Raw genomic sequence first — 25,068 nt, 5'->3', positions numbered from 1 at the left:
CGGTAGGCTCACTCCACCTTTGGGCCAATGCAAAATCAGAACACTGCCATGGCCTGTCTACTGTCTGATCTACATGAACACCAGAAAAACATTCTACACTGTCATGATTCCCAACTCAAGTGTTTCCTTGTAGCTAACGTGTCCTGGTAGATTATATGACTGTCTCTACGTAAGCAAACTAGAAAGGAAGAGAGAGGTGGAAAACACAAGTCACTGCCTCTTCATAGGGAGAGAATTATGCTTTACTCTCCATACGCCCATCTTTTCAATACACTCCACTGCCCCATCTGTTGTTCTTTTAATGACCACCGTTTCTTCACTTTGACGAATAACACAAAAAAGATATTTGATCCCTTAATATTCCTCCTCACTGCTAGAATACAGGTTAAAATCATTGTCTACAGCTATCACAATCTGAAAAGCTTTTTATCCTCTTAGGATTTTTTCATAAGATTCTCCTTTTTATTTAATTCTAGTGGACAAATATGTAGAAAACAGAAATGATTTTTATTCCAGCACTTAACAAACTAGTATTGAAAACAGCAGCATTGACAATTCCCTGATTCAAATGAAAAAAAAATAAACTTAAAAAACTTCCTACACATTGAGAAAGGACCCACTGAAGCCTTAACATCATAAACCACCTTCTACTTTCTGGCGGTCATGTTGGGATGAGTAACGAGTTGTAATAGGCGCCTTTGCCCTCTGTCATGTGAATTAGAAATCCTGCAATATTTTATGACATTTTCCATTTCTCCTCAAGTGTGCCTACGCAGCTTGAGAAAGGTAATTTCCCATTCATTCTTTCACTTTTCCAAAGCCATGGTCCTTCATTTGGCCCTTACTTCTCAAATACTTTATGCCTCCCCCAAATATAACTTGTTTAAAACAAACAGAAGGGTTGACTCTACTTCCCCTCAGATCTTGATGCCTCAGTGATAACTGTGAAATAACTTTTTTTGCAAAATATTCAAAATGAAAATAATTTTGTTAGTGTTCTTATGCTAGCACTAATAAGTCTGCTATTTCCAGGTCTTTACTCCCCAAAAGACTACAAGCAGCAAGCGGTAAGGACTTCCCAGTTGTGCTCTTTCTATTAACCTTCAGAGTCTAACTGACGCTTTAAGCATTACAGATGCTCACAAATATTTCTGAGCTGGTTTGAATGAAATAAATTGATTGAAATACTTGTGCTCTTCAAACTGTAGCATTTCTGTTTACTATTTTAATCCATTTACTCAGTTTGTACAACAGGCTTCACCTTCATTTTCTGACTGTGTTCTTCTCCTCAGAACCCTACTCTATACCTCCGGCCATCAACATCCTACCCCCATTTTGGCTCAAACTGAAAGTCTCCTCTAATTATCATACCTTCTAACTATATATATTTTTCCTGCCTAGAGACATTTCCTGCTTTGTTTCACTTCCAAAATTAAACATTTATCTCTAACTGAGTAGAGATGAACCTGAATGTACTACTATCACTGCCACAGACACTTGCTGCCAGTTCTGTCTGGTACCCATGTCTGCAATACAGTTGGTCCCCCTAGTTTGGCATGATTGGGTCTTCATTCTACTACAGCCATGAATGAGGGTTTTAGACGATATTAGCCCTTATCATTTCTTCCCTATGCTACAGAAGTCATACAATATCTGAGGCCAAGCCTGATTCAAAGACACCTTCCACCAATATTTCATAAAATGCTTCCCAGGTGCCCTGTCAAAAAAAAACACCCACTCCCTAAGATTACACTCCAATCAACCACATCCACTTGATAAATGATGGGAGTAATGCAAGAAGCAATGTCAGGGAAGCCTACAACCATATCCATGTATCCTGGAGGGACTCTTACCTTCAACATAAAATGAAATGGAAGACAGCATTAAAATGGAAGATTTTAACTGTATTAGATAAATGTGTTATGCCTCAACTATTCCTAAATTCTAGTCATGTTTTGCTTTCTCCATCTATCTCACACAAACTACATAAATGGAATCCAAGGTCAGAGAGACATGGTTGTTTAATGAGCTACTTTAATTTAACTAGCTCTGTGGACAGGAACAAAAGAAAGGCATGAAGTCATACATTCAGTCTTCTGACTTAATATGTTACATAAATGGGGATAAGAGAGGAGTCAGACAGGATTTCTGCTCATTCTGAGGACACTGTGTAGATCTCTAATGGAGATCTGCATGTAATTACTATATAACATACCACTCTGTTTAATCCAATCCCTCGGGTTCCCTTTTGTTGACCCTTTGTTATGTATCACTGCTGTGAAATATAATAACTCAAGTTCACTGGCTAAGCCTTTTGCTGGATGATCATAAATGTCTTATTTACATGTTTCAAGAGGTACCATTTCAAGTTTTAACTGTTAACTTCACATAGAGAGTTTCAATGAATGGCGCTACTTTCAAAAAAAAGTATCAGAACTATTGATTACTAAAAAATCATATTTTGACCTTTAAGAGTGTGCCTTCAATAATAAATGCAGAGAATTAACTTGATACATCTAAGCACTGAGCTGAGCTGGCAAATGTTGGGGTTCCAGAATTAAAGCACACTCCTGTTCAGAACTATTGTTTTATATTTAGCTTAAAAACGGAATGGAAGCCTCTGACCAAAAAAAAAAAAAATAGGCCAGAGGCATAATGACTAACATCCATCTATCAATGTGCTCCAAACTGGAAATTTTAAACAAAAAATGTACATAAGAGCTCTAATGAAATCTCTGCTGAAGAACATAGCATAGTACTTGGAACAGTGAAACATCAAAAGAACAAGCACAATGTTAAGAATTTATATTTGCTGGTGTTCTAACCATTCACATTGGCTGTTGATTAAGATGTACCATTTTCTCCACCCAGGCAGCATTCTCACTCTCTCACCTGAGTCATGATCCACAATGCAATCTGTCCTCTTCTCCATTTACCTAATTGCTGCCATCCTTTACAGTCCACATTGAACTTCCTCCTTTACTACTTACTATCATCACCAATAAAGGTCTGCCCCTTCTCAACTACTACTACTATAGATTGAACAACAGCATTTAAACACCAATAGATAGGGCCTTAATTTTTCTTCCAATTATTTCCTCTCCCCTCCTCACATTTTAAACTCTTGAAAGGAGCAACTCCTTTTCATGCTCACTCTCACCTCTCTCTTAGATACCAAGTACATTTTAAATATTACTTAATGATGAGTTAAATTATTCTGAAGTTTTTTCTTATTTCTCATCAACTTCAAAGATTTATTAATATATTGCTTATATCATTATATTAATTATATTATTTCAAATGCCATAGAAAATGATATAATATATATTATATATAACATACATATCATATATATATATATATGTTATATATAAAATATTACAAAGAGGAAACCAAATGAAAGTTTGATAACAAATTACACTTTCTTCTTTTCAAGGATTACCCAAACCACATGACCTACTCCACAGAGGCAGTTACTCACTGACAACAGTTTGACTGCAGATGGCTCACTGTAGCTGACATCTATATGCACATTAACATGTAATTTGTTTTGGTTAAAAATTAGACACAGAACTGTGATGACATGTTCAGCAACTTGGTGAAACAGTTTAAAACAAGCCACCCAGAAGGTGGACAGATACTTTCTGAAACTATGTGGACTGCAATTTCTGTTGTATAATTCAGCAACTATTGATAAACTTTGTGAAATGTACACTAAAGGTGCACTTTCTCCTTCATAAAGCATACTAATCTTCTCACATCCTAGCAGTTACATTTGTAAATCCTCACAAAATAGGGTCAAATGACAAAAGCATACTTTATTGTTCGTCGGTGCAGTCCAAAACAGGAAAAATTTCACCAAAGCACAACTGACAAATTAATTATAGTACACAGACATGAACATATATTCACATTACAGTTACACAAAAACAGGATCCAAAATCAGTAAACTGAACTTGCCTACATTACACACTAACACTTTTGAACTACCTGTCAAATGCAGAATTCAAACTATTATATCTTGAATGATAAACTCCCACCTTGAGCTATCCACAATTTTGCAGATTGTGTACAATTCTAATTAGACAGTGTTTGTACAATTATCTGAATAGCTTATTTACTTGTCCTTTTATCACTTAAAAATGAAAAAAAAATTAGTGAAAAGCATCAAAGCTCTGATAAACTTTGTGAGCTTATTATGTATGTTGAAAGTTCACATCTGTAATTCGATCCGATTCTCACAGAAATTAAGGAAATCACTTGTATGTTCACTTGGAAAGGAAAGAAGTAATTTTTTATATGTATTTAGATATATATGAAATGCTTAATATCTATTAAAAGTTGTATAAAAAGACAAAGTTTTGTAAAGATTTTCAGCCACTTCTAGTTCTCCATGAATGGAAGTCCCTTATAACTTAGAATTTATTCAAATTTTATTTAGTTGTCTGTATGCACATTTTCAGGTATGTATTTAAGGAAAATCTGATTTTAAAACTACATAATCAAGTTTACATCATTTTTAGCTTGTTTTCATGGGTCCTATCCACATTCTCCATTACCATTTACTTCCTTCTGATCATTTTTTAAAAAGATTTTCTGTCAAGTTAAAAGATCACATAAATCTACACATTGAAATTTTTCCCCAAAAATACAATTACAGAATTCCTAATCATGTGATCACATAATGAAGTCAGCTGCTGACTTCTTTTAATTGTTTTACAAAACTAGAAATCTGCTCCTGAGTTGTTTTATGAATTCTACTGAAAATTCTCACTTTACTGAACAAATGATAAAAATGTCATATTTCTATCCTTTTGCAATTGATTAAAATAGTCTTATTTTTGATCAGAGGAAAAAAATATGCAAGTTTGCTTATTTTTTATCTTCAGGTGAGATCAGAACTCACCTAAATTGATTTTATTATATTCTATTTTACAAACAAGATTCCATCTTCATTAGCTAAATTATTGACTCTCCTGCTAGACTCTGAGTTCTATACTTGACAGTGCTCAAAGTTATCAACTTCATCATCTGTATTTTCAAAATCTAACAGACTGGCTGGCTCAGAACAGGCACTCAAAGCTTTCTTGAAGGACAAAAAAGAACTCAGCAAGATTAAGACTCTGGTTTGAGCAAGACTTGAGTCTGATGATATAAAATCAGTGCTCTTATTCCTTGATTTTTTTTTACACTAGATTCCAAAAATAAATGCCAAAAAGGTATTTTTAGGAATATGCAAAATTTACAGAGAGACATGTGCACATGCAGTTTCTGAAATTTAGGAATTGGTCTATTTAAAGACAATATGGTCTCCTATAAAAACAAATGCTAAATTATGGGTCAGCAGATATAGCTTCTTGTATGGGATCCATTGCTAAGTAATTACAGGACCTTGAAAGTCAAATTCTTAAATTGTTTTCTCATCCAGAGAGTTAACAATGATAGTACTATAACTACTTTCCTAGTAAACTTTTATATAAAGATTAATTATAATAATAAATGTTTATCCATTAGTGTCCATTTAAAGGACTTCAATTACACTGACAAATATGGTTTTTTTACTTTGTGAATAGTCTTATATAAAAGACTTGACCAAAATACAAAACTACGTAGCTGAGCTAGGGCTTACGTCCATATTGTCAAAGTCTAAAATCCCACATTCTTTCCTCTTTGCCAAACAGACATCTGATGACTAATTTATAAAGGAACATGGTAGATTTCAAACTGCTTCAGAGTATGAATTCTGATTTTCTTTTCTCTTTACTTATCTTTAAAATGTGGTACCATCTTATTAACAGAGCATTCATTACATGACAAAATGCATATAAAGTGCCTAGTACACAGTCTGTAATACACAGTGTTCAAACTACAATCTCTCCTTCCTGTGACAAAACAACCCATCTTCTTTCTTACTGAAGAAAAAGGCAAGAAACATAGTAGTGAAGTTGTTGCTTCCTTTTCAAAGGTAACTAGAACTACTTTTTAGTGAATGCATAGGGATAACATCAAGAGTATACAAATGTGAGGGGCAAAGTTAGGACTGCAACCTAGATCTTTTAATATGGATCAGTCCATTTGACGCTGGCATTACTTTAAGGAAAATAATTAGAAACTTCTAACAGATTATTTACATCTATGTCTTCAATGTAATACCTTTGAAATATTTATAAGTAAGAGCCCATTTTTATCTAAGCTAGTTAACATATGGACTAGCTGTGAGTGTTAGGTGTCTTCTCAAGGGATGAGGACAATGTATGGGTTAACCCATCAGTGTATTAAGCTTACTGGGCCAATAAACGATTTTGTTAGGTATGTGTATCTGCTTTCACAGAACATCTGTTCGTACCAAGCTACAAAGATCATGGTAACAGTTGTAATATGTTAAAATAGCCCTAGGAGATATTATAAAAGTTAGCTATGCAGAAAAACACCTGAATCTAGTCATTTAAAAGCTGAAAGTGAAAAAAAAGGCTTTGTTTCTAGTGATTATACTTATGGGCAGAGCATCAGAAATATATATTTACTTCATATAGGAAACACCCAAATCAGGAAAATGTTGCAAACTGTATGCCAAAAATGAAAGCTAAACAAAAATGATTGTAAACATATTTAAGTATATATATTTAAATGATTATTTCTATTCCTTTAATTTCATTTAAAAACTATTTTAAATGAAGATAGATTAACTGTGTTATGCTCAAGGTATTGTTTTAAACACTGAATGATAATATGGATTATCAGAGAAAAACAAACTAAAATCTTTATCATCTAAAAACCTTTTGTTTAGAATCAAAGGAGTTTGTTTCTCTTTAATGGATTCAGATAAAAAATGATGCCAGTTAAAGCAAACATGGCTGTAACAAGCAAAAAACGTATTGAAAGCTGACCGATTATGTCATCGTATCATTACTTAGATAAGGCATTTCACATCATTACTTTAGAACTGAAAATATGACACTTCACCAAATATAATGCAAATTAAGAATCTAAGTTTTTTAAGCATCCCTTCACATGACATAATTGCTTAACCAATCAGTTGATGAATGAGAATTTTTTAATTTATTTAATGGTACTTATAATTGTAACATGAATTCGCAAGGTTAAAAAAAATGCACAAAAATGTATGACATTTCAAGTAGAAGTTTCTCTTTATCATCAGGCCTTCCTCCCCAGACTCAATCAATGGTAACTTTTGCTTTGAATTTTCTTATGGTTGTCATTAAACATCAAATAGTAAGTTCTGTTTTATAAATTGAAAATATTAAGTCTTTCCATCTCATTATAAAACAATATTTTTTCAGAAGGCAAACTTATATTACCACCTGATTTAGGATTGTCTTAAACAATATCCAAGAAATTATATTTGATATATTAATTATATACATAATCATATGTAACATAAAATGAATAATGCATAGCTGTTTTAGTTTGATTTGTGTACCATCTATTAGCATCCCACATCCCACCACATGCAATCAAATTTTGGAAAAATCTGGTATTTTGTCTTTCTAGTTTTCTTAATTTCTAGGGTTTAGCCAACTACTCCATTCTTTTTGTTTTCCATTTTAATAGAGAACTGCCTACAGCTCTTACATATACATCTACACATTAACATACAGACATATATATGCATACATGAATGGATGGATGAAGGGAAGGATGTATGGATGGATGGATAGAGTGGCAATGACTATTACGTATTTTTCCATGTGTGAAAAAAATTTTAAGCTATCCTCACACTCTCTCCTGATGTTGCCTAAGTACAAAATTCATCTTATCACCATCTGTAGAAATTTCTAAAAATTGCTATCTGCTGTCTTCTATGTTTATAAATGAGTATTATAGCTGCCTGATTCCTCATGTTTTTGTAGACAATATTGTTTTTCTCTGTGAAAGTCTTTCAAGTTTTCTCCTTATCCTTGGAAATCTGATATTTCACCAGGGTGTATCTATCAGTCATTTAGTTAATCTTCCTTGGCCATGGGTGGACCCATAAAATCTAAAGACTTTCATTTTTCTTTAGCTTAATGTTTCTCCAAAGCTTATTTCCATGGTCTTCTTTCTTCCAAGAACTCCTATTAGAGCACTTAGGAAAAACTCCACTTTTTTCAGTATCTCTCTCAGAGCCCCAGAGGTCCCAGAGTCCCAAGAGAGTTAAAGATAACCACCTCACCAAAATGTCCACAATTGCTGCAGTCCAAAAAGAGCTCCACATACTGGGGATAAACTGCCTATTCCCCAGCCTCCTTGTCACACAGGATGGGGTAAAGAGGGAACTTCAGAATTCTACACATTGTTGGGTACATTCCTACCTTTTCCTTCCTTACCCCTCCCCAACCTCTGGCTTCAGTTAGGATTATACACACAAATTAAACCTTTAGTCACCATTAAATACTCCAGATTCCCAAGTCATCTATCAACTCCCAGACTCTAAATGCCCCCCAGCCCCTACCAATGGGAGGGAGTGAGGGAACTCCACCATCCCTTCCCCACCCCTCCTACCGTCTGTCACACTGTATTTTTTTTTTTACATATTTTTCACTCTTAATAGACTATATCTTCTATGAGGGAAACTTGTTTTGTCTATTTTGTTCACTCTTATATCCCCAGAGTCTAGATTAGTGCCTGAAACATAGTAGGCACTTAGTGAGTAGCTGAATAATTTTTTAAATCATCTTTTAGCTCTACAAGTTGGGAAAACTCTGGGTCTTTTTCTTCCAGACCATCAACTGGGCCCATTTTTACCCTTAATCAGCCCAGTGAGATTTGAGTGTAGTGATTATTGATGAAATAAGCTTTTAAATAATCCTCAGTAATAAGAATTTTTATAAGTTTCCTGAATGAACTCTTTCCTGTGAGGTCAGGTGTTCTTCTTTCATCTTTCACTCTTCATCTTGTCCTTCATGCGACATTATTACTCAAATCTTCAAACCATTCATTTATAGTGAAAGACTCCATTATTTAGTACAGGTGATCAACAGAGGCTTTTCTGTATTTGTGGGAAGCGAGAGGAAATAGGTTGGCAGAGGGTCAGTGTCCAAGTAAGAAAAACCATACTAAGATGGTAACAGATTTGGTGATCTGACTAACGGTTGAGTAATATTGTATTTGTTTTCTCCTTTAAGTCACTCTGTTGTGGGAGGGGAGCATTAGTTCTGATGTTGTGAAGGCCCTAATTTTCTCATGAGGTCCTTCACTGGGCAGCTTATCTCTTCATCTAGAGAATTCTATGGCTTTGGACTGAGGAAGAAAAATAAAGCCTTTCCCTTCCTATTCTTCCCACAGGAGATCAGGAGAGTCCACTTGGTGATCTTTGCTCCTACTGCCATTCTGTATTATTTGGTCTTTACCCACCACCCACTGTGGCTTTCTATACCTGTGGGTTCCAGCTAAGAGCATTGCTGAGGCTCCCTCAGGGACCCACTTGCACAGCAGTTTCCCCAGCAGTTTTTCTGTCATCTCCTTCCCACTCTCATTCTATCTTCTAGGAATTCTTCCACATGCCACATTATGCTACTGGTGGTCTTTCCCACTTTCTGGAACTACTATGCTTTCAAGTTTTAAAAAGGTGGGACCTTAGAAAGAGGAAATGAACATACATGTACTCAGTCATCCTCTTTAGGAGGAAATGTGTTGTGGTCTTTACTTGAAATTTGGGGTGACAGAAGACCTCTGTGCTAAATCTGCAAGAAATAAAAAGAAAAAAAATCTCCTTTTCTAAAATTTCTCTTAGCTACTTTACCACTGGAATGTCTTAGTGGCTTCTTCTCCATAGGTTCCAGCCTCCTGACATGTGGCATACTTGGTTTCTTACCAGCTCTTAACAGATTTTCCCCATTCAGTTCCTCTTACTAGAAATGCAAGAAGCTGCAGGCCTATCCACCTAGAAAAGGTAGCCAGGTAAGCCATTTTGCTGACCTGAAGAATTTCAGTCATTTTTTTGTTTTGTTTCATTTTGTAATAAGTGGAAAAAGTTTATATGCAAGTCTAGATGTGTTTGTTTTTTGTTTCTTTCTCTTTTTTTTAGCTACTAAAAGATGGCCTGTTTTTGTTAAATAAAACATCTGGTTTCAGCCAAGAAACTAATTAATATATGGGCCATCATGACCAAAAATAATATAACAAAAATATCTAAATCTGCTTTCATCACTAACATTTGGTTCATTATCAACATTCTGAAAAATGGCAAGTCATTTAGTATATTATAAAACTTCATAAGAGCCAGGAGAATTATTAGACATCAGGGGCAAGGCTTCAAGTCTCTACCTAAATCTACCTTGCTTCAGGCTACACATCGAAAGAAATAAAGTAAATCAACAACAATAATAAAAAAAATGCCTTGTTACTAGTTAGAAAGCAAATGTTCAGTTTCTGTGTCGGAAAGCAAGCCCAAAGAAAGAATCTGTATTGTTGAGATTTATTCCATTAATGGACTGGCAAAAAAAAGATACAGCCAAAAACTCCTCTCAGCACAAAAGCCTAGGCTTGGAGCCAGTGGATTCTAAAGGTTTATTTGGAATCGCACACATTTTGACAGCCACCAAAGAGGACCATTAATTTAAATGCCATCCTCTTCACACAGATATTTGGGTAGTCTAAGGGGGGGGGGCGGTGCGTGTGTGCGTGTGTGTGTGTGTGTGTCAGACAGGCAGTGGTTGGGGAGAGCTGGAAAATTTACTTGTATCTGAGTATTAATAACCTCTCTAGTCCTTCCACCCCAGACCTGGAGTCATTTAACAGCCAGGAAGTTCATAACCACATACAATAATAATTCTGATGTGTTGCTAACAAAAAATCAAATGTCAGAGACATTCTCCTACTCTTCTCAAGGAGTGATATAAGACACCAGTACCCTATTTTACCCATAGACTACAGAAGTAATGATACAGAGTTACTTCCACATAAACATTAAACTTGAAAATAATAAATACATGTAAATTAAAGTCCTAAAGAATGTCCAGTCTCTGTTTCTGTCCTGAATGAAAAACTGTTTATTCAATCTGAATATATGAGGACAATCTGACCCAGAGTGTTATATCTGCCTCAGAAAATGCAGAGTTCACTTTCTCATGGGTATATGCTAGCGTGAAGTGGTTAATTGTTCCCAAAATTTCATCTATCATATCTATTGAAACTGAAGTTATTAGCCTCTGTCTAAAGCTCTAACTTTCCAACTGTGATCTGATAATTCAGGAGTTTGAGGAACTGGCCATTTGGTGAACAGGATGAGAAAAGATTCCCTCCTAGAGCTCAGAACTAGAACTCAAATTGCATTTCTTCTTATGGGAAGAAGGTTAAAATGAAATGTTCCTATTAATACTACAGATCAAACGGCTTTTGACTGCTATCTCAGAACCCAAGAATTTGTTATATTGTGTCTATACAGAAAACAAATTGATAGTGAAATTTACATGTCAAATCTGTTAAAATATTAAGATTATCCATACTGGGTTATATTACAACTTCAAAAGCTCTTCATGTATTTAAAAGTAACCTTCTCATATGAATGCTCAGTTAATCCTAACAACTCAGTGTTTTGGGCAGACAACATGTTATTATTTTTATTTTTCAAATGAAACTGTTACAGAAAGTGTAGGATGCTTTCCTGACCGCTTTCCCAACTCCTTTCACATGTGTTCAAATTCTAACTATTCTTGACATTCTCAGCTCAAGTACATCTGTTTTCATGAAGACAGTTGTGATATACCCCACTGACAGTGATGGTTTCTTCCTTTGATCTCACAGCACTTTATCTCTCTTCCTACCATAAGCACATGGATTTGGAATCAGAAGATTTGGTTTGTGTTCTGCTTAGTTATTTACTATCAGGGTGATCCTAACAAGTAAACTAAGCACAGTAACCACTTCACACCAGTTTTCTCATTAGTAAGAAAACAGAATACATGCCCATAGAATTACTTGGACATTTAATTTTGATAAAACAAATAGAGAACAACTATGTGAACTGTAAAGCCCTGCACAAAGTTATTTTTCCTATCTATCTTTATATATTTTTCTTTCTTATACACAACTTTTATTTCTCTTATTTCTGATTGAAGGAATGAATAGCCCATATCTAGTGAATACCTGATTCTGTCATAGCACTCACTGGTTCTTCACAACTCAGTACTTGATACAAACTTGTCAAATGAATGAAGAATCAAATGTATGACAACATTAATCAGTAAGTTAAATAAAGAAGAATACTCATTACGACTTGATAAATGTGGAAGGCCAAAATCTGACCTCAACTTCTCTTCAATCTCATTGCCTCTTTCTTCCCCACCACATTAGCCAACCCAGATTTAGCTCTGTTTCCCTAAATATACCCTGCATTATTCTGGCTCTAGGTCTTGAACCACATGATCACTCCCTTTCATGTCTTTTATCTGTTGAGGTAGTATCCATCCTTATAAACCTAGCTCAAATACCATTTTCTCCATGAAGCTTTCCTTAATCTCACCCACTCACAATGATACTTCCTGCTCTGATGTCCATGATATTTGTTCATATCTCTCACAGCTCTTATCATCTGACCACATATTATTTTCCTTTGCATATATTACCTAATCTAATATATTCTGATCAAGTTAAGACCAGCATTATGTGTTAATGTTTTAGCTGTCTTTATATTCTACCAAACATGTAGTAATATCTTCCATTTAGAAGCTACTCAAGTCTAACTGCATGTTTCTGCCTCATTAATTGCCACAAATATCTGACAAATGTATTATAAAATAATCTGTTTGAAATCATTATTACTGCATACTCTTACCAAAAGACAGTATACTATGGACAGAAACATATCTCTTCCAAAATTTAAAAACTACAAATATACATATAACTACTTATAATCTGATGCCCCCTTAACTTGAACACAGCATGTTTTTACAAACTGCAATTTAATCATCAAAGAATGGCTTATTTAAAAAGTTAAGGCATGTGATAGTACTTTTGGTTAACAGAGTAAAAGATGCCTTTGAAAACAATTGGAACTTGACACATTTTAAATGTACATCATTTTCATCTTTCATCACAGTTATGTATCCAAGCTAATATAACAGCTACCAATAATCATCACTGTTATTATCATAAAATAGATTTCATTTTTATAACAAGGGTACACAAGTCTGCTCTCTCGGGGATATTTAAATCACATAATCCTCCATTGCCTGCTGTCAGTTCCTTCCTGGGCTGTTCGCAGACATAATGCATACACAGCCCACTAACAACTGTCCTCCAGATGGACTAAATTGTTTCTGGGCCTTCTCATCAGATAGAACTATCAGGTTTCTTTTTTAAAAAATGTATTGTTTTAAATCCTAAGCCTCTTGGTTCTCACTTTATATCCTTATCCCATCTTTACTGTATTATTTCCTAACTCCAGAGAATTTCTGAATTTTCCTGCTCTTTTAGGCTTTTTGTCCCTCCCAATGTCCCCAAATCTCTACAAATTAAAATCCTATTTTATTCAGGGCTTGAAGAGTAGTGTTATCATTAATTGATTTCCTGAGACTTACTTTTCTATCCTCAGTCAGAACCCTGAACTTGGCCTCTTTATGATTAGATATTTCAGGAAGTTTTATCAGTTGACTTGGAGATATAAACTGTAATTCATCTGAGAAGATACCCATCAGTAGTGAACCTGCTCTACATACTTTTTCATTTTATGCCCTGACTTATGCTGTTATTAATGACTCTCAACTAATGAGGGAAGCATGCCCACATTAAAATTACTAGCAAGGAAAGGGGATGTGCAGTTTGAAAAAGTGTATTCAATTTAATATTAAAATAGTATTCAGAATTTGAAAACACTGCCCACTTTCTTACCAACACAAATATGATCCCAGTTAAGAATACTCTAACTCCTAGGCAACAGCATGACTTCAAAAGTTAAAGTAATATCACTGCATACTAAATAATAAATTATGTGGATCTTAGAGATAGAATGCAATGAATGAATGCTCAGCACCTTTCAATCAGTTTATATTTGCTTCCATACCAAATTTACCAGAAACTGTGGCAATATTTTAGGCTTACAATTGGAGAAAACATTTTAAAAAATCTAATTTAGAATTGCCAGAGAAGAAAAAGAAGGAAAGAGGAAAAGAAAGGAAGAACCAGAGAAAAACAATGCCATTCTATGATATCAGCAATAAGCTAAGTGCCATTTGTGGAAGATGATGATACAGTTTCAGACCACGGACGCAATGAATAAATGCACTCACCTCAGTTAAGTGAGGATTGGGATTGAAACCACAGAGGCTACAGACAGTAGTTTGACACCCAGTGCATGTGTTAAAATTGGCTTTTTCTGGAACATGCGACAGAAGTTCAGTGGTATTGCAAAGAGGACAGATGGTTTTAGGGAGGCCTTGTACTGGAGTCTGTGCTGCAGATGGAGAAGTTAGTGGCAGCAGAGGTTTCCCAGCTCCTATTTGGCTTACTGGTTTTATAGATTGCTGAGGAAGGAGTTTCGCCGGGCCAGGCTGCTGAGGAGGGGGCTTTGCTGGGCCGGGCTGCTGAGGTGGAGGCTTCGCCGGGCTAGGCTGCTGAGGAGGGGGCTTTGCCGGGCCGGGTTGCTGAGGTGGGGGCTTCGCCGGGCCGGGCTGCTGAGGAAGAGGCTTCACCGGGATAGGTTGCTGAGGTGGGGGCTTTGCCGGACTGGGCTGCTGAGGTGGGGGCTTTGCCAGGCTGGGCTGCTGAGGTGGGGGCTTTGCCGGGCTGGGCTGCTGAGGTGGGGGCTTTGCCGGGCCGGGCTGCTGAGCTGGGAGCTTTGCTGGGCCAACCTGTTGAGCAGGAGTCTTTCCTGGCCCAGGCTGCTGAGCCATCGCCTTTGCTGGGCCAGGGTGGTGAGCTGGGGATTTCGGTGGCCCTGGCTGTTGCACTGGGGCCTTTGCAGGAGGCTGTGCTACAGACTTTGGCCCAGGCTGCTGAATGGCAGGCTTTGCAGTTCCTGGTGGCTGGGCTGAAGCCTTTGCTGCTGAAGGTTTTGCAGACCCAGGTTGTGGTGTGGAAAGCTTTTCAGGTCCAGGCTGCTGGGCTGGAGGTTTCCCAGGACTTGCTTGCTGAAGAGGTGGTTTGGATGGGCTTTGCACTGAGGGTTTAACCGATTCTCCTCTGACCGTGTCTGACTGTTTAGTCTGAGGTATCGCTGCATCTCTCTGAAGTGGCAGTTTTGCCTGGTCTGTCTGAGGAGGCTGGGGAGGCCCCTGAACTGACTTTCCTGTCCCTGGAGGCTGTGTTTTCATCTTCTCTGGTTGCTGAGAAGATACCGACTTGGGAGGGCCATCCTGCTCCAATGGGGCCCTCACAGGTCCTTGCTGCTTAGGACCCGGCTTGGGTGACTGTTGTGATGGAGGCTTTATGATTCCTTCAGGTTTTCCTTGTTCCTTCTGAGCTAATTTCTGTTTCTTGGTGGCTTCTTCTTGGGATACATCAGAGTCTGATAGCAAATCAAAAGGATTGAATTTATTTACAACAGAGGACACAGCACTTAGAGGGTTAACCTCTGAGAGGAAGCCAGGCATCATACTAGACTTGTGCTCTTCCTTAAAATCAGTTCTGGACTTTGATTCTTTCAAGCTGATTGTGGAAGGACTCCTTCCAGGCAGTTTCTGCTCTGATCTCAAAGTATCTGTAGTTCTGCTTTTACTGAGGCCAGGCTGAGCTGGACGCCCAGGGCCCAGTGTTTTGCCCAGTTGCACTGGAGGGTGACTACTATCCAGCTCTTGTTTCCTAGAAGAGTGAGATAAAGACAAGTGAAATAATGGAAATTATCCCAACTCGGAAAAATATTAAAAGGCTACTACTTTTTTATATCCTCAAAGTTATGAATGTATAAATGAAATTGAATCCATTTTTGGTCTATCCTCTAAGTGATCATAAACCTTTTAATGTCTGTTACTTTCTTTACCTGAGTAGAGACTTTCAACAAGGAGGTAAAGAAAAGGGGGTAAAAACAATAATTGCTAATATGAGTGATGAAAACTAAGATACCTAGTTAGAAATAACCTGTAATAAAACTTAGATTTACACTTCATAAAATCTAGCCATATTTAAACACTAATTAAATATATTAACTCAATAAATTCATGCAATACCAGAATATTCAGGTTCATAAGATGTGTCCTTTTTGATCAAAAGTTATCATCAAAGAATGTCTCCCAAATACAACACTGAGAAGTAAAATTATTCATTTTAAATACAGGATTTTGCTGCAACTTTTTTACTCAATTACTAGAATTTTTATGAGTTATGCAAAGCACACAACCTGACATCAGGGGAGTTTCTAGTAAAGAGGCTACACAATGCCTTTACCACAGACTGCCTAAAAAGGTAGTGTTCATCAAATATTATCCTTAATAAACTTCATAGGATGAGAGTTCCTACTGGAATTAGTTAGAAATTTTGAAACAATTCCATCTTGCTTGTGGAAGAATAGTGTTATATCTTTTAATTACTTTTCCAATAGTTAATTCTTAATCTGAGATCTCTATGCAAAGTAACAACAGATGCTTAAACCATCTTGAGATATAGCCTGGTATGCATAAAGTGATAAGCTGGCTGTGAAGCCACTTTTGAAAAGCATTGTTATTTTCCTCAGATGATGACGATATATAATGATCTCTTAGTGTTTTCTACAATGTTTACTACTGCCACTGTTAGATTATTAGTAACATTATTTATTATCGATACTGATTTAAATATGTAACAAGTAATAAATTTGCAAGATTTCTTGTAATTCATAGACAAATATACAAGATGAATTTTTAAAAATAGTTTTGGAAACATGACAGATTTTAAATGACTGTGGTTAAATAATTAAAATAGCTGTTTCTTATATATATATATATGTAGCTAAAAGCAAAGCACATTAATTTTTTAAATAACCCATTCTTTACTGACAAAGTTGGAACTAATAAAAACACACTGTATTAAAAGTTTGGGGAAAAATCAAATTATAAGTGTGTTGTTTGATATATTTGGCTTTTCAATTTTGTGAAAGATTCCATTACTTAAAAATTAAAAGAAGAAATAAACAGTGATTCAGTAGCACCTAAAATACGAGATGATCACAGTAAAGTTCTACAAGTTTTGTTTTGTCAAAATTTACCTGGCAATAGACTAGACTATAAATTTTTTATTTCAGATCATTTGGTCTTAATGTGAATTAAGTTTTTGAAATTCCCCTAATGACAAAGAAATTTGTGATTACGTTAAGATGTAAGGCATAGTGGGAAGAAACAGAATTATGACTTCTAAATCACAAATGATCAAAATGGAAATAATCTATAAATGGCAATGTATGCACAAAGTTCTTTTCCAATAAAAGATGAATAAATAGAATTCTTAGTTCTTGCAATTTCCTGCAAGAAAACGTTACAAAATCTTTAGATATTTGGTGTCTCTGAAGGTTTTACTTAATAAGGGAATTAAATTATTACCCTAATTCCAACAGTTCTAAGATATCTTTTTAAATGCATTGTTATTTATTTTCATTTGGGGAAAATAATTTTAAATGTTTCTTTATAGGCCTCCCTATGTGCTGAAGGCAGAAGAGCCATAATAAAACAATTTAAAATAATTTTTTAAAAAAACGTTTACTGCTTAGATTTCACATTTTTCTAGAAATATTCCACATTCAATGAATAAAATCTAATACTTCCTTGAAGGGCACATGCCTAGAGACTACATTATGGAAGTGACTATCCTATAAGTAATTATTTAGGAATTTTATTGAATCAACTCCCATGTACAGAGTTCTAGAAATCTATAAACAGAGTACTAAAAAAACCTATTAATTTAACAAAATTGTCCTCTCTTAAAAATACTATTAACCTTAATCAGTGTTTGCAGTATTATTTCACTTAATCCAACATACGTACAAAACAAAAAATAAACCAAGTACTAAACATGTGAGCTAACAATAAACACCAAAATTTAAAGCAAGCTGCTTGCATCAGAAATTATCACAAGTACTCCTTACAAGTATAAGCTGTGCCACATAATAGCATTCCCCTGTGAGAAAATACCTATGTATCTATAAAGACTACCCTACAATTTAAACTTAGTTTCATTGCTCTAAGCATATAAATAAATGTAAAATGTCCTTTTATGTAAACATAAAATATAAAAAACGTAAATCTAGGAGTAAGAAATAGTAGACAATCATTAAGAGAGGACATAGACTTAATATCAAACAAAAATATAAAGATGTCTTAGCTAACTAAGACTAACTCAAATATGGGTGAATTTTTGTTTGGCATAACAGTTGCTCTGTTAAAAAGAAAAATGACTAAAACGCAACCTGTGACTTGTGTGTGTACCAGACTGACTCAAAAGAGAGAGAACCGGTTTCACTCATTTTTGCATCACTAGAACCAAACTTGGTAACCAGTTAGATGAATATTAATGTTGGATGAATGAACAAATAAATGAATAATAATGAGTGAGTGAATGAACATATTAGGTTTTTGTTTTGTTCTAAGTTAATATTTCTTGAATACTTCATATTCTTCTCCAGGACTTCTGAGATACAAATGGCAATTCCATATTCATTTTAGAACCTGGACTGCTATAAGAAGAAAAATAGATCTGGAGGTATCTTCCCAGTAGAGAAGGTCCAAAGGAATGCTAAAGAAAATAATCAATCCAGACAGAATTCTTATATTATCTTCTACCAATCAGAAGTGTTTTTGCAGTAAAGCTATTCTCATATGAGATATCTGTAGTTGTGAACAGAATGAGCAGAAGAAATAAAATTGTATTTCCCTAGGTCTACGATGAATGAAATATCCAGGAGCATCTCATTTGTAACCTGTAACTTCTAGCTTATAACTACCCATGTTTTATAATAATCCTTTTTCATTTTACTAGTCATTCCCAGATTAGAATTTTTCTTTCACAGGTTAGCAGAAAATGTTTTAGCTATAAAATGATACAAACATGTACTCAAGTATAAAAATGTAAAAGCAACTTGGAATGCTAAAATATTTTTAATGTAGCACAATAGGCAATGACACTTGACAGTGCTGAATCACATAAAATTTCATAGCATTAGAAATATAACCAACTTTAGGAATACCTATTCATTTTTATACTGAGGAGGATACTAGGACTCAAAGAGGCTAAGATGTTATTTTAAGATTATAAAACTAATTACAGAAATATGCTGTACTGATTCCTGAGGAGGGTGTGGGGAGAGGGAGGGGGTTTTCACTACACTATACTGACATCTCCATATGTAAAAGAATACAGACACTCAAAATAACTCATAACAATGAATAATTGAACATACAACTTGTCTGTAGCCAACATCACCAATGCCATTCACTGCTAATATTGATATTACTACTCTTTATATTTATAGGGGTCCTTCAAACTAAAATTCAAACAAAAATATCCATGTCAATATTTAATTGACCCTCAGAATGACTCTACAAGATAGAACAAGTATCACTTGTCTTATTTACAGGCAAGGAAACTGAGGCACATATACCTGAGAAACATACAATTTGCCATGAGTCAGTTAAAATTAATAGGGTAAGAAACTAGGCTTCTGGGTTGTCAATTCATATTTCTTTAAAAAAAATTACCATGTCTAATTCATACCACTTAACCTCTAAATTTTCAAGTAATCTTAATATTTTTCTTATATATACTTACTGTGTTTCTTAAAATCTAAATGACAAACCAATGTTTCTTTGGTTATCACATATTGGGGTAACTTTCCAAAAGTCAAATGTGTTTTTAGGTATCTTTCAGTAAAATATAAACAGATTGCAAACATCAGAAACACAGTATTTATATATTTAGATGAAGCTTTCACTAATAATTATTTAGGCCAATTAATAGATTACCAATTAATAAGAATTCTACCATAACAAAACTGTCAATAAAAAGCTTTAAAAGTACGTTATCTGATGCAAATACTGCATAAAACCATACATAGTGTCATAGGCTGAAATATTTTTCAGTCACCCTCTGATCAGAAGAAAATTTAGGAATTTAGAAATCAAAGCTTATACTTTTCTTGGTAAACCAGCATGCTAAACCTGTTGCTTGTGCTTCTTAGGAAACACTGCAGAAGAGTTGGCATACATTTCTGAAAGGCTAATAAAAGTATTAGACCTCGTTGTTAACCTATGAAAATCTAGTACATGAACACTCGAATTTTTTTCCAAGTCGGGTTTTCATTAGTAGAGAAAAAAAGTATATATCATAAGCTGCTTAAGATAATGGATAAGAAAGGCTTTGTACTAAAGAAATGGCTCAATATATTCCTAGTTTAAATCACAGAAAAAAATTATTCAATACAAAGGAGCTAGGTTTTACTAGCAAGGGTGGTTTCATTCCAAAAAAAATAGCGTTTTTATCTGATAGATATTAGGTACGTAAGATTTTGTGTAGACAATATTGCCATTATCCATGCAATATTTTACATTTCTCCTCTATTAGATTTACTAGCATAAATATTTGACAAAGTTATACATATATGCTTATATAAATTCTAAGTTAAAATGTTTTTCTTATGAAGTAGGGTGAGAATCTACACAGATATATCAATATCTTTTGTATTTTCAGTATCAAATGAAAATTATAGGTTTCCCTTCACCTTAAAGCAGGAATGGTTTCAGAACCATGGACAGAGAACAGTTCTCTAAGGGAGGGTGCAAAGTTAAACGGTTTGTTTACAATAATAAAGGCAGGGTAAGCACAATGATTACACCCTTTTAGTAATCTAATTAGAAAACTACTAATTTATAAGGATGAAGGAAAATGGAAAGCTAGAGAGGGAAATTAACACGTTAGTATTACAGATTAGTTCTTAATTTACCTGTGCAAGTTGTCATTTGTCTTTAAATGTATTGGAAACTGATATTAAGATAACACAAATTCATGTTTTTCCATAAACCATAAGACAGTTTTGCATATAAAAGCAATGTTTTAAAAAATAGCATATACTAATTCGTTAATGCACGTACAGTACCTGCTCTGCTGTGACCGAGCCATCTATTTAATGCCACAACATATTTTAGGGTTCCTGGCTGAATATAAAAGGTGTATTCATTCTATATCTTCTATCTAAACGGTTCCTATTCTCCTCTGGGGGTGAGATGGGAAGGAAGGACAAATCACCTCCAGGGGAATTAAGATATTGTTAGAGAACTATGTAGACATCATTAATAGAGAAAATGACCCCGAAATGACTGAGGAGGTTTAAACAGAGACAGGTAAACACCTAGCTCTATCTACTTCCCAACACGTCCGTTTTGTATTAATGAAGACTTCCAGATTAGTAAAACACTGGAGGGCGTCTCTCCACGCCAACCTAGTGGGAAAAGGTTCCAAAAGGCCAAAAATCACAACCTAAAATCACTGTTCCAAGATGCAACCCTTGAGTATCCCACCAAAAACTCTACAAGGCATCATTTTATTCTACCCATCAGAAGGCTTATGATCTCTTTATCGCCACCCCATTAGGGAGAATAAAAGGAACGGAGGCGACATATATGTACTGCCGTGCTGGCACATACGGGCTGGCATATGTGCACGGGAAGCTGTACATATATGCCCGGACATATACATCATGCTGCGCGTGCCTGTGCATGGAAGGCGACTCCGCAGCGGCCGGGGGAACGCTTCCCTTGGGCAGCCCATGCGCCCTTGACATGACAGCGGCTATCTGTCTCCTCTCCTCTTCGCTCAGCTGGCTCAGATCCGCCTCCATGCCGGCCGGGATCCCAGTGTGCAAGGGGCTCCCCGCCCCGCCAGCCCCTGCTCCGGCCGCTGCCGCCGCCGCCACCAGTCCTTCAGGGAGCCCTTCCCCTTCCAAGCTCGCCTCGTTGCCCATGGCTCGGGGAGACTCGGGGCCGCCGCGCTCCCTCCTCGCGCTGCGGACGTCCGCGTCTGGAAGCGCGCAGCCGGAGCCGGAGTCCGCCGCGGGGTGTGCAGGCGACGGAGCCCCGGGGCTCGGGAGCCGGCACTGCCGGCCGGAGCGCCAGGCGGGGATTAGTCCCGTTCGCAGGTGACGCCCGCGGCCGGCGCCTCCTCCATGTTGGACACCTCCCCGACGCCGCCTCGGCGCCCCGAGCCGGGGAGAAGCAGTTCTGTGCCAGCCGGGCACCGCCCGCCCCTCCCACCGCACCCCGCCTCCTGGCGCGTGCCCGCGCTGTGCGCATGCCTCGCTCGGAACAGGTGATGCTGCGTCCACGCCCATCCCGCGCTGCGTCGCGCCGGATCCTTCCTCACCCTCAGGCTCCGATTTAAAGGAGCCCAGGGAGGGCACCGCCTGGCCGGGACGGAACAGCTGACGTTTCTGTCAGGCATATTGCAGGATGCCTCGACCGGAGTTTTAGCGGACTACATTCAAGAGGGCGGGGAGAGGTTGAAGCAGCTCCTCCTTTGACTCATGGGATGTGTAGTTTTGTGTTCAATTTTTTTTTAAGGGGGGCGGTTTTAAAGCTCCTAGGAATGGGTTTGGGTAAGGAGATTAACAGGAGAAACCTCTGATACCTTCGGGACAAATTTCCCAAAAGGAACTAACATTGACCCTTTCATTTTGAACTTAACCAGGACAATTAGATTAAAACATTAGATACAGCACCAGAAAGCAGGTAAGCCCTTGAAAGCCTAACACCTATTTTTTGTTGTTCCCTAAAGGGACCACACAAAAGTAAAGGATTATGGGAAATAGTGGATGGGATACTGTATTAAGATCTGTATTGTGGAATTTAAAAATGTTCGAGTGTGAAATTTTGAAAACATGAATTCAGTCCCTTTTTGTACAAATGTGGACAGAAGAACCCCAAAAGGCAAGTTAATTTGTACAGAGTCACGTAGCTGGTTAGCAGCAGAGAGGTAACCAATAAGCACTCTGTCAGACGCACTCCTACTTCCCATCTATCCCAACACACAGTCTTCTTACTCCTACATTTCTTAGAAGGGAATGTCTTAGTTCAACACTGGATCTGCAGGTCCAGTTTTGCTACTTAACTTACCTAGCAAAGTGGACTTAATGTTCCAATTGTTGAGGTCTAAGGAAATCAAAAACTAACAACAGGGAACAAATGAACAGAAATTAGTAAGTTACTCAAAAAGTAAGTTTCCAATTTTTTGCAATAATCATTACAATAGTTTGATAATATGAGTTCCACTTGTATCAGAACTAAAAAATGGCACAGTTATAACAGTTTGTAACCACATCGACTGCTTTTAAAGATGGCTAGTCATTGGAAGTATCATTACCAGTTGAGTTCCTACAAAACTTTGTGTAAACTTTGATTCTCTCATAACATACTGAGATGTGACTTCCAAAGTCAAAACTACAAAAAGTTCAATTAAATAAAGAAAAGAATGCTCTCACTTCATACACAAGCTGAGGTAACCTGACATTCTCATGGCCACATAAGGAGCCATATGCACTCCTGTCATAACTCCTAGAGATGAGTTTGCTTAAAAAATGGAGGTAATTAGGTACACAATCCTGAATCATAATGCCTTCTCTGACAAAACAAGTAACTAACTGCTCCATGGTCCAGGCTGCCCTAGGAATCAGTAACACTCTAGCTTGATGTGAAGAAGATTCACATGCTAGCTGTTTTCTTTAAATACATTCAAGTTCTATGAGAAGAAAATATATTTTGATATATTGACATCCACAATCCACAAGCTTGAAAAATTGATAAGAAGACTATACCCTTTGAAACTCAAGCCTAAGAATAGTTATTAAACTAAGAAAATATATTGTTAACTCCATATTCTCTTCTACTGTAGATGGAAAGGAGCCTGTGAAGTAGTAAGAAATAAGGATAAGCAATATGCAAAGTAATGTGGACAGGGTAAACAAAAAGTACTAATTTGTAAGATGGGAATATTATAACCCATTGTACAAACATGTGCATTCACCTACTCCTTCCTTTCTCTCTCCCAGGAGCAAACATTATCAGAAAACCGGAAAATAAGATGAAGGAGGGAAAGAGTAAATGGACTGTGAAAATAAGAGATATGTGGGAAACATTTCGGTTGTTGACTTTTTAAAATGATTTTGCCATTGAGACCCTTCTAATTGTGAGTTTTGAGTGACATTTCTTTTTTCAATCCTCCATTTGGGCATTGAGTTGCTTGTGCTCGGTAGGTATTTCTGATCTAAAGAGATATGCTAGGGCAGAGTCCAGGTGCAGTCCACGTGTGAATTCTCAACATTCTATAAGATGAGAGCTTAGATGCTGTAGATAACTGTATGTAGTTTCTCTTTGCTTACACAGAAAAAATATAATCAATTTCATTTTTCAAATTAACTAATTGTACTATATTCAAAATTTCTGTGCTTCCTGTTCATTATATAGTTACTCCAATGATCATTTATTTGAATTTAGATGTAATTTAATAAGCTGTTAGTTCAGTTTCTCCCCACTCAGCCTGATAGTTGGGTCATGAAATGAATCTATTTCTGAAAACCTGCACTGTTATACACCATTATGTCTTTTGAAAATGTCTCAACTCCAGAAAACCAGATATTTTCCTTTCATTTAATCCTTGTCTCACTTTCCCAGCTAGTTTCCAGGTAGTTCCCATTTTCCCAGGTAGTTTCTATTAGAAGCAATCTAAATGTGATAGTTAACAACTAACCCTGACTAGATAGTGATTCTCTGGAATGGGATGACCCAGTCTACTTGTGTTCTTTGTGATACCCTTCAACCCTGGATAAAAATCAAATAGACCACCTTGTGTATGGTCACATGTGCAATACTTGAACAAATTAAGAACTTTGTAAAAATTGAAGTTAGAATAGTCTTTCTCAAATAGAAAAAATGTGTAGCCTCACTAAATTTTAAAAACCTACAAATAAAAAATCTTCATATAATTTAATTCAGCCTATTTAAGATACATAATAACATACATTCATTAAACTCTAGCTGGTAATAATCTGAAAATATTGGATTATTTATTAAATGTCCATTATATCCCTATTAAAACCATTATAATAATATTAGTGCATGTTTGTAAAACAGACCCTTTCAAAACCTTTATCTGAGAGTACAAATAAATTAAAACTTTCTGGAA

The 25,068-nt window shown here is 36.2% G+C and overlaps 1 protein-coding gene across 4 annotated transcripts in view; it reads right to left on the bottom strand.

The window, feature by feature from the left end:
• Window positions 1-22,131, bottom strand: part of PCLO (piccolo presynaptic cytomatrix protein) — a 421,109-nt gene extending 398,978 nt beyond the window's left edge. For all 4 annotated transcript variants that reach the window (XM_073238908.1, XM_073238910.1, XM_073238909.1 and 1 more), the window contains exons 1-2: window positions 21,606-22,131; window positions 14,229-15,738 (exon numbers count right to left, since the gene is read on the bottom strand). In XM_073238908.1, the coding sequence (XP_073095009.1) occupies window positions 14,229-15,738; window positions 21,606-21,856 (1,761 nt within the window). In that variant the 5' untranslated portion in view covers window positions 21,857-22,131. The remainder of the gene's footprint in view (window positions 1-14,228; window positions 15,739-21,605) is intronic.
• Window positions 22,132-25,068: the final 2,937 nt, after the last annotated feature.

Source organism: Manis javanica, chromosome 6 (genome assembly GCF_040802235.1).
Source record: "Manis javanica isolate MJ-LG chromosome 6, MJ_LKY, whole genome shotgun sequence".
In the NCBI taxonomy this organism is placed as follows: domain Eukaryota; kingdom Metazoa; phylum Chordata; class Mammalia; order Pholidota; family Manidae; genus Manis; species Manis javanica.
Note: the sequence above shows the minus strand (reverse complement) of the source record. Positions and strands in the feature narration are given on the sequence as shown.